The sequence below is a fragment of the Eschrichtius robustus genome, chromosome 8 (genome assembly GCF_028021215.1).
Source record: "Eschrichtius robustus isolate mEscRob2 chromosome 8, mEscRob2.pri, whole genome shotgun sequence".
Lineage (NCBI taxonomy): Eukaryota > Metazoa > Chordata > Mammalia > Artiodactyla > Eschrichtiidae > Eschrichtius > Eschrichtius robustus.
In genome coordinates this window covers 55191811-55212733 of record NC_090831.1, presented here as the reverse complement: position 1 = coordinate 55212733, position 20923 = coordinate 55191811, and the positions used below count along the sequence as shown (strand labels likewise).

General features: G+C 39.1%; 1 protein-coding gene across 1 annotated transcript in view; it reads left to right on the top strand.

Annotated features, from left to right (window-relative positions):
• DNAH11 (dynein axonemal heavy chain 11) overlaps nucleotides 1-20923 on the top strand; it is a 324223-nt gene that overhangs the window by 245618 nt on the left and 57682 nt on the right. The window contains exons 64-65 of the mRNA XM_068550514.1: nucleotides 12387-12622; nucleotides 13823-13945. Coding sequence (XP_068406615.1) covers nucleotides 12387-12622; nucleotides 13823-13945 — 359 coding nt within the window. The remainder of the gene's footprint in view (nucleotides 1-12386; nucleotides 12623-13822; nucleotides 13946-20923) is intronic.

Here is a 20923-nt window from a genome sequence, read left to right as displayed (position 1 = left end):
CATCTTTAGGATTCTCTATGTATAGTATCATGTCATCTGCAAACAGTGACAGCTTTACTTCTTCTTTTCCGATTTGGATTCCTTTTATTTCTTTGTCTTCTCTGATTGCTGTGGCTAACACTTCCAAAACTATGTTGAATAATAGTGGTGAGAGTGGGCAACCTTGTCTTGTTCCTGATCTTAGTGGAAATGGTTTCAGTTTTTCACCATTGAGGACAATGTTGGCTGTGGGTTTGTCATATATGGCCTTTATTATGTTGAGGAAAGTTCCCTCTGTGCCTACTTTCTGCAGGGCTTTTATCATAAATGGGTGTTGAATTTTGTCGAAAGCTTTCTCTGCATCTATTGAGATGATCATATGGTTTTTCTCCTTCAATTTGTTAATATGGTGTATCACATTGATTGATTTGCGTATATTGAAGAATCCTTGCATTCCTGGGATAAACCCCACTTGATCACGGTGTATGATCCTTTTAATGTGCTGTTGGATTCTGTTTGCTAGTATTTTGTTGAGGATTTTTGCATCTATGTTCATCAGTGATATTGGCCTGTAGTTTTCTTTCTTTGTGACATCTTTGTCTGGTTTTGGTACCAGGGTGATGGTGGCCTCGTAGAATGAGTTTGGGAGTGCTCCTCCCTCTGCAATATTTTGGAAGAGTTTGAGAAGGATAGGTGTTAGCTCTTCTCTAAATGTTTGATAGAATTCGCCTGGGAAGCCATCTGGTCCTGGGCTTTTGTTTGTTGGAAGGTTTTTAATCACAGTTTCAATTTCAGTGTTTGTGATTGGTCTGTTCATATTTTCTATTTCTTCCTGGTTCAGTCTCGGCAGTTTGTGCATTTCTAAGAATCTGTCCATTTCTTCCAGGTTGTCCATTTTATTGGCATAGAGTTGCTTGTAGTAATCTCTCATGATCTTTTGTATTTCTGCAGTGTCAGTGGTTACTTCTCCTTTTTCTTTTCTAATTCTATTGATTTGAGTCTTCTCCCTTTTTCTCTTGATGAGTCTGGCTAATGGTTTATCAATTTTGTTTATCTTCTCAAAGAACCAGCTTTTAGTTTCATTGATTTTTGCTATTGTTTCCTTCATTTCTTTTTCATTTATTTCTGACCTGATCTTTATGATTTCTTTCCTTCTGCTGGCTTTGGGGGTTTTTTGTTCTTCTTTCTCTAATTGCTTCAGGTGCAAGGTTAGGTTGTTTATTCGAGATGTTTCCTGTTTCTTGAGGTAGGCTTGTATTGCTATACACTTCCCTCTTAGCACTGCTTTTGCTGCGTCCCATAGGTTTTGGGTCGTCGTATCTCCATTGTCATTTGTTTCTAGGTATTTTTTGATTTCCCCTTTGATTTCTTCAGTGATCACTTCGTTATTAAGTAGTGTATTGTGTAGCCTCCATGTGTTTGTATTTTTTACAGATCTTTTCCTGTAATTGATATCTAGTCTCATAGCGTTGTGGTCGGAAAAGATACTTGATACGATTTCAATTTTCTTAAATTTACCAGGGCTTGATTTGTGACCCAAGATATGATCTATCCTGGAGAATGTTCCCTGAGCACTTGAGAAAAATGTGTATTCTGTTGTTTTTGGGTGGAATGTCCTATAAATATCAGTTAAGTCCATCTTGTTTAATGTATCATTTAAAGCTTGTGTTTCCTTATTTATTTTCATTTTGGATGATCTTTCCATTGGTGAAAGTAGGGTGTTAAAGTCCCCTACTATGATTGTGTTGCTGTCGATTTCCCCTTTTATGGCTGTTAGTATTTGCCTTATGTATTGAGGTGCTCCTATGTTGAGTGCATAAATATTTACAATTGTTATAGCTTCCTCTTGGATCGATCCCTTGATCATTATATAGTGTCCTTCTTTGTCTCTTGTAATAGTCTTTATTTTAAAGTCTATTTTGTCTGATATGAGAATTGCTACTCCAGCTTTCTTTTGATTTCCATTTGCATGGAATATCTTTTTCCATCCCCTCACTTTCAGTCTGTATGTGTCTCTAGGTCTGAAGTGGGTCTCTTGTAGACAGCATATATATGGGTCTTGTATTTGTATCCATTCAGCCAGCCTATGTCTTTTGGTGGGAGCATTTAATCCATTTACATTCAAGGTAATTATCGATATGTATGTTCCTATTCCCATTTTCTTAAATGTTTTGGGTTTGTTATTGTAGGTGTTTTCCTTCTCTTGTGTTTCTTGCCTAGAGAAGTTCCTTTAGCATTTGTTGTAAAGCTGGTTTGGTGGTGCTGAACTCTCTCAGCTTTTGCTTGTCTGTAAAGGTTTTAATTTCTCCATCACATCTGAATGAGATCCTCGCTGGGTAGAGTAATCTTGGTTGTAGGTTTTTCTCCTTCATCACTTTAAGTATATCCTGCCACTCCCTTCTGGCTTGCAGAGTTTCTGCTGAAAGATCAGATGTTAACCTTATGGGGATTCCCTTGTGCGTTATTTGTTGTTTTTCCCTTGCTGCTTTTAATATGTTTTCCTTATATTTAATTTTTGACAGTTTGATTAATATGTGTCTTGGCGTGTTTCTCCTTGGATTTATCCTGTATGGGACTCTCTGTGCTTCCAGGACTTGATTAACTATTTCCTTTCCCATATTAGGGAAGTTTTCAACTATAATCTCTTCAAATATTTTCTCAGTCCCTTTCTTTTTCTCTTCTTCTTCTGCGACCCCTATAATTCGAATGTTGGTGCGTTTAATGTTGTCCCAGAGGTCTCTGAGACTGTCCTCAGTTCTTTTCATTCTTTTTTCTTTATCCTGCTCTGCAGTAGTTATTTCCACCATTTTATCTTCCAGGTCACTTATCCTTTCTTCTGCCTCAGTTATTCTGCTATTGATCCCATCTAGAGTATTTTTAATTTCATTTATTGTGTTTTTCATCGTTGCTTGGTTCCTCTTTAGTTCTTCTACGTCCTTGTTAAATGTTTCTTGCATTTTGTCTATTCTGTTTCCCAGATTTTGGATCATCCTTACTATCATTATTCTGAATTCTTTTTCAGGTAGACTACCTATTTCCTCTTCATTTGTTAAGTCTGGTGTGTTTTGACCCTGCTCCTTCATCTGCTGTGTGTTTTTCTGTCGTCTCATTTTGCTTATCTTACTGTGTTTGGGGTCTCCTTTTCACAGGCTGCAGGTTCGTAGTTCCCGTTGTTTTTGGTATCTGTCCCCAGTGGCTAAGGTCGGTTCAGTGGGTTGTGTAGGCTTCCTGGTGGAGGGAACTAGTGCTTGAGTTCTGGTGGATGAGGCTGGATCTTGTCTTTCTGGTGGGCACGTCCACGTCTGGTGGTGTATTTTGGGGTGTCTGTGGCCTTGTTATGATTTTAGGCAGCCTCTCTGCTAATGGATGGGGCTGTGTTTTCCTGTCTTGCTAGTTGTTTGGCATAGGGTGTTCAGCACTGTGGCTTGCTGGTCATTGAGTGATGCTGGGTCTTGATGTTGAGATGGAGATCTCTGAGAGATTTTCGCCGTTTGGTATTACGTGGAGCTGGGAGGTCTCTTGTGGACCAGTGTCCTGAAGTTGGCTCTCCCACCTCAGAGGCACGGCCCTGATGCCTGGCTGGAGCACCAAGAGCCTTTCGTCCACACGGCTCAGAGTAAAAGGGAGAAAAAATAGAAAGAAAGAAAGAAAGAAAGAGGCTATAATATAGTGAAGTAAAATAAAGCTATTATAAAGCAAAGCTATACAGACAAAATCTCACCCAGAAGCATATACATATACACTCACAAAAAAAGGAAAAGGAGAAAAATTAATATATCCTGCTCCCAAAGTCCACCTCCTGAATTTGGGATGATTCGTTGTCTATTCAGGTATTCAACAGATGCATCACATCAAGTGGTTTGTGGAGTTTTAATCCGCTGCTTCTGAGGCTGCTGGGAGAGATTTCCCCTTCTCTTCTCTGTTCGCACAGCTCCTGGGGATCAGCTTTGGATTTGGACCCGCCTGTGCGTGTAGGTCGCCTGAGGGCGTCTGTTCCCCGCCCAGACAGGACGGGGTTAAAGGAGCCGCTGCTTCGGGGGCTCTGGCTCACCCAGGCCGCGGGGAGGGAGGGGTACAGAGGAGGCGGGGCGAGCCTGCGGCGTCAGAGGCCGGCGCAACGTTGCACCAGCGTGAGGCGTGCCGTGTGTTCTCCCGGGGAAGTTGTCCCTGGATCACGGGACCCTGGCAGTGGCGGGCTGCACAGGCTACCGGGAGGGGCGGTGTGGAGAGTGACCTGTGCTCGCACACAGGATTTTTGGAGGCGACAGCAGCAGCCCCAGCGTCTCCTGCCCGTCTCTGGGGTCCGCGCTGATAGCCGCGGCTCGCGCCAGCCTCTGGAGTTCGTTTAGGCGGCGCTCTGAATCCCCTCTCCTCGCGCACCAGGAAACAAAGAGGGAAGAAAAAGTCTCTTGCCTCTTCGGCAGCTGCAGACTTTTTCCCGGACTCCCTCCCGGCTAGCTGTGGTGCGCTAACCCCTTCAGGCTGTGTTCACGCCGCCAACCCCAGTCCTCTCCCTGCGATCCGACCGAAGCTGAGCCTCAGCTCCCAGCCCCCGCCCGCCCCGGTGGGTGAGCAGACAAGCCTCTCGGGCTGGTGAGTGCTGCTCGTTGCCGAGCCTCCGTGCGGGAATCTCTCCGCTTTGCCCTCCGCACCCCTGTGGCTGCGCTCTCTTCCGTGGCTCCGAAGCTTCCCCCCTCTGCCATCCGCAGTCTCTGCCCGCGAAGGGGCTTCCTAGTGCGTGGAAATCTTTCCTCCTTCACGGCTCCCTCCCACTGGTGCAGGTCCCATCCCTATTCTTTTGTCTCTGTTATTTCTTTTTTCTTTTGCCCTACCCCAGTACGGGGGGAGTTTCTTGCCTGTTTAGAGGTCGGACGTTTTCTGTCAGAGTTCAGTGGGTGTTCTGTAGGAGCAATTCCACGTGTAGATGTATTTCTACTGTATCTGTGGGAAGGAAGGTGATCTCCACGTCTTACTCTTCCGCCATCTTCTCTCCTATCCCTGTTGTTTCTACTTTTTGATTATTATGAATAATGTGGCTATGAACATTTGAATTATTCATGTACAAATTTTTTGTGTGGACGTGTTTCATTTCTCTTTGGTGCATACATAGGAGTGAAATTTTCTAAGCTGTGTGGTAACTCTATGTTTAATCTTTTGAGGAACTACCAGACTACCAATACATATTTTAAAATAAATGTGTGCTTAAATGTACATTGTGTATCAGTGGGGTAAGTAATGGATTATTCAATAAATGGTGATAGAACAACTGACCAACCATTTGGGCAGAAATACAGCTAAGACTCTCCTTCATGGCTTCATGTTAAATAAAAAGAGTTCCAAGTGAGTTAAGTGTTAGAATGTTAAATAACTTAGAAAATGTAGGTGAACTGATGTATAATTATAAATGGACAATATAGATGAACATTACAGAATTAATGAGGGGCCATATTATAACCCCATATAATAAACTAAGAAAAGAAGTTTGAACTTAATCCGAGGCATGGGGAGTCATTGAAGGATTTTAAGCAGGTCTGTGACATGATCAGATTACTCATTTGAAAGCTCACACTGGCCACAGAGGAAACAGGACTTGGAGGGGGAAGAGACTATTGTTATCTGTTAGAATGACAGTCCAGAAGACAATGAACTGAACAAAGTGATGACAGTAGACGTGGCAAGCTGGGGCATGATTCCAGAGGGGGCAAGGAAGAAGAGTTGATGAAACAATGCAATGGATTGATGGGGAGAAAGTATATATATGAAGGTGCTATTCCCTCAGATTAAAATTAGTTTGAGAGGACTTCCCTGGTGGTGCAGTGGTTAAGAATCCGCCTGCCAATGCAGGGGACACGGGTTCGAGCCCTGGTCCGGGAAGATCCCACACGCCGTGGAGCAGCTAAGCCTGTGTGCCACAACTACTGAGCCTGCGCTCTAGAGCCTGTGAGCCACAACTACTGAGCCCACGTGCCACAACTACTGAAGCCCGTGCGCCTAGAGCCCGTGTGCTCCTCAACAAGAGAAGCCACTGCAATGAGAAGCCCGTGCACCGCAACGAAGAGTATACCCCGCTCGCCGCAACTAGAGAAAGCCCTTGTGCAGCAACGAAGACCCAACACAGCCAAAAATAAATAAATAAAATAAAAATTTTTTTAAATTAAAAAAAAAAAAGTATTTCAAAGGAATTTGGGGGCTTTAGAAAATGGTGATGTTACATTATTAAAAATATATGTATGTAAGCACATTTAAATAAGATTAAAATATGGATAAGGCTTAAAAAAAAAGAAAATACAATTAGTTTGAGAGAAAAGACGAAGTTTGGTTTTAGAAACATTGCGGTGTCTCTGAAACATTCAAGTGTCGATAACCAGTAGAGAGCTGGACAAGAGTGTTATTGGATGGGAGTCATATCAGGGAGTCATTGATGTAAGGTAGCTCTTGGAACTGTAGGTGTGGTGAGATCTTCTAGGGAAGAGGTTTAGAGTAAAGGGAGCTGAGTCAGTGCTGACATGTAAATAGGAAGTTGAGGAAGTTGAAGAAGGCACAGTCAGAGACTGGAGAAGCCCCAGACAAGAATGGTGTCCTAGGAGATAAGAGTAGAAACATGAGGATGGTCAGTGATGCCAAAGCTATAGAGACAAGTGAGAAAAAAAATTAAGAACTAGAAGTGTCATCAGACTTGGAAATGTGAAGGTCTTTTGTGACCACGAAGGTGTAACGAGCCAGAAGCCAGATTGCACTGAGTTATACAGGAAGTGAGGAAAGTAGGCAGAAAAAGCAGATTGTTCTTGTAGGAATTTGCCTGTGAAGAGAAGGAGATGAACAGAAGTGCCTAGTTAGAGACATGAAGTAAGTGAAGGGTTTGTTTTTTCAGTATGAATGAGACTAGAGCACGTTTCTATGCTTCCAGAGAAAGAATGGAAAAGGAATTGCTGATGATAAAAGGGGGAAGAGGCCCGATCCATCAGAAATTGGGAAGAAGGCATCAGAATAGAGGAAAATGGAATGACCCTCAGGTAGAAGACGCAAGACTCCTTCAACTTAGGTGGGAAGGAAGGAGACAAAGGTGGACACAGGCAGAGATACTGATACAGGGAAAGAAAGCTGATGTAGTCATAGCTGCTGGTCTCTCTTCTCTCAGGGAAGCAGGAAATTGCAGTGCCAGTTGGCCAAAGATAAGAAAATTGAAACTCGAAGATCGCTGTGAGGAGGGTGGTGAAAACATCAAAAATACCCATCGAGAGCAGTTGGAGAGTAGATGTTAAGTGTTGCCAAGCAGCTTTAGGAAACCAAAGATGAATTTGGAAAAGATAAATTCGTAGTCACAGTAATAAAGCTGTCATCAGCAATACTCACAGTCTGGGAGCAAAAAGAGAAGACAGAGAATGTTTATTTCAGCCAGGGTACAAGATTTATAGGCAGATAAGCCAGAAGGAAAAGACAGGGACGGTCGTGTGACAGTCAGAAAAACGATTAAGGAAAGGAAGGCTCTATTTAGGTTCGGTAGAGATGTGAGTGTAGTTAAAAGCTAATGGTTACAATGTTCATTGTAGCACTATTGCAGTAACCAGGACATGGAAGCAACCTAAGTGTCCATCAACAGATGAATGGATAAAGAAGATGTGGCACATATATCCAATGGAATATTACTCAGCCATAAAAAGAAACGAAATTGAATTATTTATAGTGAAGTGGATGGACCTAGAGTCTGTCATACAGAGTGAAGTAAGTCAGAAAGAGAAAAATAAGTACCGTATGCTAACACATATATATGGACTCTAAAAAAAAATGGTTCTGATGAACGGAGGGACAGGACAGGAATAAAGACGCAGACATAGAGAATGGACTTGAGGACATGGGGAGGGTGAAGGGTAAGCTGGGACGAAGTGAGAGAGTTGCATTGACATATATACACTACCAAATGCAAAATAGATAGCTAGTGGGAAGCAGCTGCATAGCACAGGGAGATCAGCTCAATGCTTTGTGACCACCTAGAGGGGTGGGATAAGGAAGGTGGGAGGGAGACGCAAGAAGGAGGGGTTATGGGGATATATGTATATGTATAGCTGATTCACTTTGTTATAAAGCAGAAACTAACAAACCATTGTAAAGCAATTATACTCCAATAAAGATGTTAAAAGAAAAAGTGGTTAAACATATGATAGAGTTTCTCAAAAAACTAAATGTAGAATTACCATATAATCCAACAGTTCCACTTTGGGGCATCTACTACCCAAAGGAAGTAAAAGCAAGGTCTCAAACAGATACTTGTATATTTGTTTATAGCAGCATTATTCACAATAGCCAAAATGTAGAAGAAATCCAAATGTCCATCAACAGATGAATGGATAAAGAAAATGTAGCATATACACACAGTGGAATATTATTCAGTCTAAAAAAGGAAGGAAATTCTAACACATGCTACAACTTGAATGGACATTACAGATGTTATGTTAAGTGAAATAAACCAGTCATAAAATGACCAGTATTGTATGATTCCACTTATATGAGGTACCTAGAATTGTCAGCTTCATAGAAAAAGAAAGTACCATGGTAGTTGCCAGGGGCTGGGGGCAGGGGGTAATGGGAGTTACTGTTTAATAGGTATGGGGTTTCAGCTTGAGGAGATGAAAAAATTCTGGAGATGGATTGTAGTGGTGATTGCACAGCAATGTGAATGTACTTAATATCACTGAACTGTACACATTAAAATGATTAAAATGAAAAATTTTATGATATGTATGTTTTGCCACAATGAAAAATCGGTGGTGGGTAAAGGACTGGTTGTCTTAATGCTATTGGTAAGAGTAAATATTATGTTTAAAGGTGTGAGAGAGGTATAGATAATCATGGTTAAAGAATTGGGTATTAGATGTTTACATTTCAATAATGAAACAATTTCAGATTATTACAAGATCTGGGATAGCATTTCTATCTAAAGAAGGAGATGGTGTAATACCCTCCCAAAATATACCAACATCGTTGAGGGTAGGGGGTGTGCAAGGGAGACTAGGCATGGGCGTGTTGTGTGATCTTCCCAGGCGGCTCTGATATTTTACCCTCCCTCTGCCTCCTCCCCCAGAATGCTAGAGTGGAAAGGAAATGTAGAGCTTTGGCATGAAGGATGTCAAGGCTGGAGAGTGGATTCGTCATCTCCATGCGCACTGAGGAGGTCACAGATTGATAGCCACACCTGGAAAGTGAGAAGGACCAATGGCTAAGGCTTTAATATGAGGAGGATACATAGAGGATTGTAGAGCTGGACTCCATGGGCCTCAGAGGTGGCATTTTTCCTCAAGGACGGAAGAGCTGTGGTCTTGGAATGATGTGCAGGGGAGTAAGAAGAATGACCACTGTTACCCACACACATTTTTGCAGTAATGGGAATATTAAGAAAATGAACTGTCTACTTAAGAAAGCCCTCAAGGGAAGTGAGACCCTAGGACATTGGTTCTTGGACTCCAGCTTCACGTTTAAATCATGTGGGAGTGAACTTTGAAAACATATAGATGCCAATTGAAGTTGAATCCTTAGAGATTGCGGGACGAGGGGTATGTTGGCAGCTTTGAAAGCTCTCATGTGATTCTAATATACAGCCTGGGGTTGAGAGCCACTGCCCTAGGGAAGAGCTGGGTTTTAGCTGAGACAAGCAGATAGAGGGAGCAAGAGAGTTTGGCCCAAATAGGACTAGGATACTATAGGATGTGCGGGAACAATTGTCAGAAAGTGTGACAGTGGGGGCATGAGTTTGGAGGATGACATGGGGAGTGCCATCCATTCAGAGCAGCGTGGTGGTAACTGAAAAGGACAGGGGCAGTGGGCGTACGTGGCCTTGAGGGTCCGAATAAGATTGTTACCCAAAATTGTTTCCAGAGTTATCGTCTGCTGGGCAGACAAATGAAGACGTGGGCAGGTTCAAGGAGGCATTTGCGCTCCACTCATTAATCTGACCTAGCAGTTTATAGACAGAGCAAATACGTGGAAGGATTATACATGGAGTTAACCTTTCTAAGCCTCAGTGTCCTGAGCAAAAAGAGAGTGAGAGAGACATCTTCTTGGCAGAACTCCTGTAAGAGTTAAGTGAGGCAATGAACAGAGTGAAAGTATATGAGTAAATTTTGTAAGCACTTAAAACCTTACAAATACTGGTTGTTTTGTTGCCGTCATATTAAAAGAAACTGGGAGTCTTACCTCATCAGTAAGTTCCCTTTTATCCTTTGGAATATACCACTTGGTCAATTCTCAGAGGATCCTAATAGGCGTTTGGTGTTAGGATTAGTCTAGCTTGGCTCAGGGTATGTGCTTCCAGCCGGTTCTTTTCCCTCTAGTAAAACTTCTTAAGAGGGGAGGCTCTTTCCCTTTTTTTTCAGCTCCATCCTGATTGAGAACATCCTGCACTATTTAATGAAGCAATTAGATGGATTCTCACTGAATTGCTAGGCTGACTGCACTTGGTTTCTGTTTTTGCAGACTCCTTCAAGGAATTCTGCAAAGAAGAGTGGATTAAAAAGAAGATAACATGAATTGAGGTTTCTTTTCCCCACTCTAAACCTAGGTTAAAATTACTGTGAAAGTGATAACTGTATTGCAACTATCAAAAATTTTTTTGATGAAAAAATTTCTCTGTGTCACGCAACTGCCTATTTGAACATCATACTGTAAAGCGAATATCCTAAACTTTGTTTCTAAAAATTTAAGTCTCAACGTATTTTACAGTATTTATGATATTCTATAGTGTGAGTTACCTGCTTTGTTTCCCCTACTAGGTTAAAGTGGCCATTAACAAAGGGGGACCTCTCTTTGATCCCCTGAACTGTACTCTGTACACAGTAGGTGCTCAAACAATTCAAATTATTGAATTCGGACACAAGATCTACACGCTTACTCTTTATAGCGTCAGAAATTAAAGTTATTTTAAGCCTCTAGTGGTTTCAAGTTGTTTGTATTAAGTAGAAGTTAAGAAATTAAAGCCATGGAGGCTTTAAGAGGATGCTTATTCTGTAAGATAGCGATTTGCTTGTGGAGTCAGATATCAAGGCTGCTTGCTCCTATCACTAGGAGGTAGAGTTTGATTTATTTATAAGATACCATTGTCAGTAGGAACAGTAGGCATATTATGCTAACTTTTCCTATACTAACCTCACGTTGCATCCCAGCTTTACTGTGGGAATTCTTCCAGCATTCTGTTTGCTGAAGCTTTGTGGGCAGCCAAGAAATCAAATACCTACTGCTGCTACAGCCTCCCCTGCCTACTTCATCCAGGTCGGGCTTTTACTGCCCTCTCTTATGGAGGCATGTTTCCATGTTAGTCCCCCTACCCAGCCAGGGGACTAGTTCCTTATTCATCTTGCTGATCGTGGTGTCTCCACACATATGTAGGAGGTGCTCAATAAATGTTTGGTCATTGATGACTGATCGAATAAATTCCTTAATAAATTCCTTTCTAGAATCTTATTTATTTTTTGTAAAATCAGTCCACTTTTGTAAAGAACTGATGCTTATCTTTAAAATCGGTTTCTAAAAAAAAAAAATAGGTTTCTTCTTTCTCTTTTAAAGGAAGCAAGTTTGGGTTTTTTTCTTTTGTAAAAAATTTTTTTATTTGAAATATAGTTGATTTACAATATTGTGTTTCAGGTGTACAGCAAAGTGATTCAGTTATGTATTTATATTTTTTCAGGTGATTTTCCATTATAGGTTATTACAAGATACTGAATATTGTTTCCTGGGTTATACAGTAAATCCTTGTTCCTTATCTATTTTATGTAACATAGCTTGCATCTGTTAATCCCGTACTCCTAATTTATCCCTCCCCCCAACAACTCCCCACTTTGTAATGCTTCTCTTCACAGTCACACTGTAGACAGTTCCCTCTCAGAGGAGAGGCTGTAGTCGAAGTTGCTGGGTACCACCACAAGCTGACGGAGTTCCAGCAGACTGAATAGATTCCATGAACCCACCCCAGAGAGAGAAGTCATCTCTCTCTAGTGTTGATCTGTAGAAGAAAGATGAAATGCTAGAAGCAAGAGAGTGCATTTTAGCATTGCTTATGTGGGATGATTACTCAACTGGGCAAATATTATACGTTTCTGTTGTCCTGCCATACTTCCTGGAGTCTAAATTCACTCTCACCTTGTTGGGGTTGCTGTAGGTGTGTATAGAGGGCAAAGTCCCTTTTGCTTCAAGCCAGATAGATGCAGGAACAAATCAGATGTTGGATGCTGCAGTTGACAGAATTCCAAGAGGTGAACAATGGGCTTATTGGGTCGAATTGTATTTCATGATGAGAGTTTTATTTGGCTTTTGAGAGTCAGGAGAATTTGTATGTGTTCTTTGGGTTTTGGTCTCTTGTTTTCTTGTCTGTCGTGCTCTGCCACACTGGCAGTTTATTGCCTTCAACTCTGATTTTAAAGGTCTCCATCCCAATAACTGAAGGCCTGGGCATGATTGCCATGTTGACGGATGATTCCACAGTTGCCACCTGGAATAATGAAGGACTGCCCAGTGACAGAATGTCCACCGAGAACGCTGCTCTCCTAACACACTGCGAGCGCTGGCCCCTGCTGATAGATCCCCAGCAGCAGGGAATTAAGTGGATCAAGAATAAGTATGGAACTGACCTGAAGATCACACAAGTGGGCCGGAAAGGGTATGTGAAACCTGAAGGGTTGACTTTCTGTTGAGCTGCCAGAAATGGGTCTGACTTTTACCAAGTCCTGGTATTTCTTAGACCTCTCTGCCACTTTGAAATGTGATAGTTTGGTACGACTTGTTTATCTGCCTGCTCACGTTTCCCATAAAGTACCTCTGTTGAAAGGGCATTTACGTTGGGTGGCATCCACTTACCTGAAGAAGAAGTTAGTTGGAAGGTTAGAACAAACTGCATGTGAGAGGAAAAATTTCCTAAGGCCAAGAATGGAAATACGATGTATTATACTCCTTCTTTAGGGCTTTGGCATATGGTAACCCAAGAATTGTCAGCTGCACCTATAGGTTTAATGATGGCTCCAGTTATATTCCTAAATATGTACTTCGCCTACAGTGGGGTTTTAACATGGCTCAATTCCCAACAGAGTGCCTGAAGATAATTTTTTAGTCAAGCTTTACATGTCACTTTTGAGAACTGAATCTACTCTGAGATTTTCTGTCCCTCGGTCCGCATGACAGTGTTTTCTGATAAGTAGAAAGCTCTCTGGTGTGTAGTTGGTCTTCAGTTAATGCTGAATAAATACTTTTAGTCATACTGATATTTCACTTCACCCCTCCATCATCTTTTGACATGTAAAATGGAATAAGGAATATCTGCAATCGTGCAGATAAATGGTCTCTTTGCTTATCTGAATGCTTGGAGAAAATTATTTTTGAATAGGAGAGACTATTTTTGGAGAGTGGGAATGAAATAAAATGATAGTTCACCACTTTACATGACTGATCTAAATGTTTAAAAAATGAAAATTTGATAAAGCCACAAGGCATTTAATATAATTTTTATTTTTTTTATCAAAAGAGGACCTATTGAGTAAATTTAAATTTATAATGTTTGGGTAGGTTACATTTATTTCAACCATGATTACTATCAAAAGTAAGTAATTTTCACATGGACTCATTAGTTCACACTACTGAATTTCACTTGGAAAAATATAACTGAAATTTATCTCAAAATCTAATCTTTAATAGCCTTGTATTCTAGTTGAAGAAAATACTACTTTATAAAATATTTAGTTTTCTCTAAGTTAGTTTGCTCCATCTAAAGTATTTACATTAAATGAAATATAGTTGGGTATAAATAATTTTGAACACTTTCCCGGTGCTTATTTACATTTTTTCTTGATTCTGACTGAACTTTAAGGTTTTTGAATGACATTGAAACCGCTTTGGCCTTTGGAGATGTCATCTTACTTGAAAACCTTGAGGAAACGATAGATCCAGTCCTTGATCCGTTGCTTGGCAGGAACACAATTAAAAAAGGAAAGTAAGTACTATTGAATTTTTAACATACATTTTGTGCTACATATGAGTTTGATCATCAGCTTCTATTTCTTGGCCTCATAATCAAGTGTAATCTATGGGAATACTCTTGGTGATATTTCTGAGTGTCCATTCCAAGGCTCCTGCATTCCAAGACCAAAGCAACCTTGACATGATGCAGATGTTCAGACTATTTGTTTGGTGGATTTAGATTCATGTTACCCAGTTCCTGATTTATAGACTCCAAAAATGCATTGTCACAAATCTGCGAGTAGTTCCTCCTTTATTAGTTGAATGTTTTTCTACCTTCAGTACTTTGCAAAACACCTTTAGTATGTTTGCCTTAACTGCATATTGCTTGTATCCTTATTTACTTAATATTTTATAAAAACTATTTTAAATCCACTCTATTTTTTTTTTTTTAACTCAGCCTTACCCAAGTAAGCCGTACTCAAGTCATAGCATCTGTGAAATCATGGGTTTACTGTGCTGGTTCTGTTTTCCCCTATACATTCAAAATATATATAACCATTAGGAAGAAAAGAGTTCATTAGTGGACCCATAAGATCATCCGCATACCGGCAGTGGCGGACGGGGCACACCCTTGGTGAACTCTACGTGATGTTACAAATGCTGCCATTCCCCCGGACACTGGCTCTCCAGGACATTCTCCCAGGGGCAGCAAAGCCGTTTCCAAGGAGGCATCACACACTTTCTATAAATGTATAAAAGTTCAGATGCAGCACTTATGTCTCTGAGCCTGTGTGGGCTCAGGGGAGATTGTGGCATTCCCACAGCTCTCTGTGCCTCTTCACTCAAGAAATCAACATTGACTAGGCTTATTTCACTGGATTTCCTTCTCTTTTTTTTTTTTTTCCTTCTTCACAAAGGTGTAATTCAGAACTTCCCCAACACCCTTCTTCTTTGATACCCACTCTCTTCCTCAAAGGTGTCTTGTCTCCCTTTTCATCACTAGATTATTCCTGTCAATTTTAAGTGGAAATAGGCCTACTTAAGGGTGACTAACTTCTATTTTGTAAAAAGTCTCTAACTGATTAGTATTTATTTTACAACTCACCAACTAAATCCATTTACAGTGAGTGACAACTTATAATTGTTTAATAAACCAAAATTTACCCAGACATGCATTTAGAACAATCTAATAAGGCACTTGACAAACTGCAGCTCTAACATAAATATAATTGTAGCTGTGTCTGATGTGTTAAAAATACAGTGTAAAATCTTGAATGTCACTAAAGTGAAATCCTTGTTATTAAGGTTCTGACTCTATTATGAAGACTTAGAAGTTTTGTCAGTGAAATAATATTCTCTTAGCTTTAACTTGGACCTTCAATAACACAATTTAGGTGTAAGAAATTTGGTCTCTCTCTCTCTGTATATATGTGTGTATGTATATATATATATATATATATATATATATATATATATATATATATCTTTTTTGGTTTTTTTTGATAATCTGAAATTTCCAGAGACTGATAAAGTTCAGTCCTGATTTTTTTCTCAGTGTGGATATAGTTAAGTATAAGTGAGAATCCCAGAGGGTTTTTTTTTTATTTCAGAAACAAATTATTTTACAGAAAGCATCAAATTCTTTATCACAAAATATCAAAGCAGAACAATTTATTCCAAATTAATAATATTTCCTGAATAAGTACTCTCTGTTAGGCTTTATAGAATTGATCATATCACTGTAGCTTTTTTTTAAAAGGTCAAGAGAATTTTAAATGATATATAAGAATATAATAAATGGTGTTTATTGCATGCAGTTGTTACCATAACAATTTTAGCTCCTAAACTCTTATGTGTGGAAACAACCACTTTTATGAAGGTAAATTTAGATGTTTATCTCCAGTTTTTTTAGATGTTTTTAGAGTTTCTTTATTCAGAGAACCTGAGTCATTGCATATTCTTTTAGTCACTGAATAAACCTCTGAGCACTGCTAGATGCCAGGCACTGTACTGGGGGCTGGAGAGTCAAAGCATGATAAGGTACAGACCCTGCCCTTAAGGAAGCTACATTTCCTTAGGGGAAAGTCAGACCTACAAACAGTAAAAGTAATACTTGCCATTGGTGTGGTGATAGAAGTATGCATGATAGGGAGTCATCAGCTCCATAGTGGAGACCTGGGAAGGCTTTGTGGAAAAAATTGCATTTGATTACATTTACATTTAATGTGAGTTGAAAGGTGAGTGGGCATTTGTCAGACAGAAAAATGGGAGAAGAGAATTCTGGAACGAGAGAGCTAATACCAAATAGCAAAAACACACAAAACAGCCCAACAGGTTTGGGGAACTGCAGTTAGGATTCAAATATGTAGAAAGTCCCATTTTGGGGGTGGGAAAGGGAGGTGTATGGACTGAGAGAGATGAGACTGGACTATCAGGACCCAGAATGTTGACATCCTTGTGTACACACAGAGGACCATAGGTTGGCCTTGGGTGATAATGCTTTTTCCCCAAAGACATTAAAGGAGTACGTTCCTATCAGTAACACTAGTTGACAACGGCAGTGGTTTTTGACCAAAGGACCTTGCCTTCCTGGAGTAACACATCTGGAGTTTCCATATTTTCACTTGAGAATCATGAGCATAAGTCAGTGGGGAAGCTAGTGAAGACTCTTAAGCATGCTAGGAGTAATGAGATCAAATTTATGTTTTTGAAAGGACACTGTTGGCAGTGTGGAGTATTGATTGAAGGCACGTGGACCTAGAGCCAGGGTCCGTCCAATTAGCAAACAATTGCAATAGTCCAGTTGAGACATGATGCGAGTCTAAACTAAGCCAGCGACAGTAGAGGTGGAGAGGAGAGGGCAAACCAAAGAATTCTCAAGGAGTTAATATCATCACTTCATGGTCAATAATGGGATTTTGTTAGTAGGGAAAAGGAAGGTTCAAGGGTGATTTCCGGTCTTCTGCCAGGTTAAATGATGGTATGGTTTATGGAGAGATGTGATATAGGAATAAGAATAAGTGCAGGGAAAGAGGTAACTATTTCACTTATTAGACATTCAAAGATTGAGGTGCTACTTTAACACTCATTCTCAAAAAAGAAGTCTAAGAAGCCACGGAATATGTGAGTATGGAGCTTAAAATCTTGGCTGAGCATGTAGATCGGGGAACATCTACATAGAGAGATGGTTAAGCATCATAGAAGATGTGATTATCTATGGAGATGCTATATAGTCAGAAGAGGGAACATTCACTTCACAGATGAGAAAAATGGGGCCTGAAAGAGCTTAGTCAATGTCTTCTTGGATGCTCAAGACTATATGAAATTTAATGCATGGAAACCTAGTTTCTTAACCAGATTTTCCAAATACATAGGCACTACCATCTTTCCGTAGAATTCCTATGAATTCTCCTTTGCCAGTCTAACTCTTCCTACTCTTACATTCTATTTTTCCCCTAAACTCTGTTTATTTTCTCATCTATGTTTTGTTTTCATATCTGTACCTTACAGTGTAGTTTAGGCCATTCATTTCTTCATGCTGACTGTAGTGATCCCTTTACATCCTTTCTCTTCTTACTTCTCTCCAGCCCAGAGTGTGGTTAAAATAATTTTTTTTAATATTGCTTCTTTCATCACTCCCATTAAGAATTCTCTATTGTCAATTGCTTTGAATTGAATTAAAGTTTTTCTATGAAACCTGCAAAATGCTTTACCTGTTTGATACTGAGTTTCCTTTTACCAACCTCATTTTTCATTACTTCACACAGATAATCCCCCTTTCTATAATGTGCTATTTTATTTACCTTTTCTATCAATGCAAATCCCAAATTAACTTCATTTGGAATTTAGCTGCTATTCAGTCAATTAAATGGGAATTTAACTTTTCTACATTTAATGCTTCCCATACATACTACATGCTATACTGTGTGACTGTCATTTTACCTTTATATGTCATTCTTAAAATATGCTTAAGTTCTCTTATATATCCTTATTAGATTACAAGTTCTCTATGGATAAGAATCATACTATATGCCTTTAAAAATATGGTTAACTAAAATAAAAACAAAAACAATAAAAACATAGACTTTTATTTCTGGCACTATGGCAGATTAGATATGTGAATACTGAAAAACAGCTAAATATGTTAGTTACATTATTAAAAACACTTTTTGAAATGTATCACTCAGTTGACCAAAAAAAAAAAAAAAAAAAAGTGTGACCAAAAAGCAGGAAATAGAAAGATGAGGAACACCAAAGCTGGTTTTTTCCTGAGGGTACCTGCTAAAACCTGATAATCTTGGGTTTCTGTTTTGATGGATGTACAGAGCTCGGACCAAGTCTAGGGCCTATTCAGGGTGTGGAGTCTGCTAAGAGATTCTTGCTTAATGCTAGAGCCTCAAGGGGCCATACCTTCTATTTAAGAGTAAATTTGTTAAAAGTTAAACAAAAACCAGCACTGCAGAAAGGAAACTTTCCTTTCTCTACTTTGGTGCTGGGAAGAGATGGAAAAATATCCCCAGAGAATTCCTCACCACATCCATCTTTCTTATGAATGTTTAAGACAAATTTTTATTACTTGCATGCCCTAAAATACCTCAAACCATTAACTTATTTTAAAGTGGCCTTGGGTTGGTCACACCCCAGTGCACTTGGCAGAAGCAAACAAAGACTCTCTTTGGAATAATGTCCGTAAATCCAGACTTTAGAGGATTGTGAAAGATCTAATTCAAAGGTACATGAGTTCACAGGCAAAAATCACAGAACACACGAGGAAATAAGGCACCATGAGCAAGAGCCAATAGAAACATCAAATAATAGAATCCGTATCTCATTGCTGCTTTGTTTTATATTTTATTGTTAATAAGGATATGTTAATTAGCCTTCCATGAATGCCTATTGTTAACTTTTGCTAATATTTTCCATTAAGTTTCTCATCACTTTCTTTAATGCCTCAATTTTTAAATTTCCACTCATTGTACTCTTTCTTATTTTTTAACATGATTTTTAATTCATTGTTTCTTTTTTAATTTAATTTTTATTTTATATTGGAGTATAGTTGATTTACAACATTGTGTTAGCTTTAGGTATACAGCAAAGTGAATCAGTTATATATATATGTATATTATTTTTCAGATTCTCTTCCTATAGAGGCTATTACAGAGTACTGAGTAGGGTTCCCTGTGCTATACAGTAGGACCTTGTTGTTTATCTATTTTATATATAGTAGTGTATATATGTTAATCCCAACCTCCTAATCTATCCCTTCCACCCTTAAAGAAACATTGTTTCTTTAAACATGCGTCTTTCCATCATTTCCATAGGGAAGAAAAGTAAATACAATGGGAAGGGAAAGAAAGGGAACGAAAGTAAATACAGTGCTCAACCCATTGTCTTGGTTGCTACATGTGCATTTTCAAGAGAGACTTGTAGGACTATGAGGTGGGGTTTATGCACTGTGTGTTGTTGTTAGAAACTAGCATTGGGGTTCAGGTAGTAAGATGGAACTTGGGTCACTTCTTAGTTTGCTACACTCTAGTTTGGTGATTGGGGGTAAGTTGGTTAACCTGTTTTTCTGTTTATGTTTTGTCATCTAGTGAGGAAAAAAATACGAAAAGCATAGCACATACAGATATTCAATATGTATTGTTTCCGTTGAATCTTTAACGAGTGATGGGTATAGTGTGTGGGTGATTGGGAGCATGGACCAGATGTTCAGCCAGACCTACTGAAGTAAGACCTTGTCTTTCGGACATGGGAAGCGTGGATGAACCATGAGTGGAGTCACAAAGCATATCAGCAAAAAGGAGGGGTGGGGAGGGGAGGAGTCCATCATATCTTTTGATGTTTTAAGTTGCCACCTAAAAGCAGTAGAGGGTTTTGGTTATTTAAATTTTATTATTTAATACTGATACATATAAAATATATAATATATAAAAGTTATAAATCATAATAGTAATTTAGACAGGTATCTACCATTCAAATTACGAACTGAAAGAGGACCAGTATTCTTTAATCTACCTTTGTGCTCCTCTCCTTTCCCATTCTGCCTCATCTCCAAAGATAGTCAGTATTTTAAATTTCATCATCACTTCATTACTTTATTTAAGATAGTTTTATCATATATATGCATTTTCCAAAACAATATACTGTTTATTTCTGTCTGATTTGGGACTTCATAAAAATCCATCATAGCTTATATTGTTAAAAGGGACTTGAATTTTTTTACTCAGTATTATGCTTCTAAGACTTAGCTATATTCTTGTTTTTTAGCTCTAATTCTTTTCATTTAACTCTAATCTCATTTTTGTCACTGTTATATTCAATGGTGTGGCTCTTTCTCACTTTATTGAATATTTTTATTGAAGGACATTTAGGTGATTTTCTGATTTTTTTGCTATTACAAGACATGCTGCTATGAATATTAGCATACTGAATACGCATATACGTATCTAAAGGTGCACACAGCAAGGGGTTCTTCAGAGTTTATATTCTGGAGTAGAATAGTTGGGTTGTAGAGAGTGCGCACAATAAGCTGTAAAAGAAAATGCCAAATTGCTTTCCAAAGTTGTACACTTTTACATGCTCACCAGTAGTATTTAAGGGTTGTGAAGTCTTCCAGAGAACTGAGTTAGGAACTTTCATTCTTCTGCTGTTTTTTTTTAATAACACGAAAGATTTGTATATTAGCTACCTCTTCCTGTGAGGAACTATTCCTACCACCCTGGTTTTTTTCCCCACCTCTTTTTTTGAATGGAAAAGATGAGGACACTCAAAATTTTAAGAATAGTTTTATTCATAAAAGCTTTAAATGTACTTTGGAATAAAATTTGGTATTTTAGTGACTGTATTGTTTTTACCTCACAAGAAGTATGTTTAAGAAAAGCAAATGCTTTTTTGTTCCTTCATGTAAGTTTTAAAAGAGAGAGAGAAACTTTTTAAAAATATGTATGCGTATGGAACCTATAAGGGGATATAGAAAAAAAAAAGATTGGTAGGAATAGGAATTACC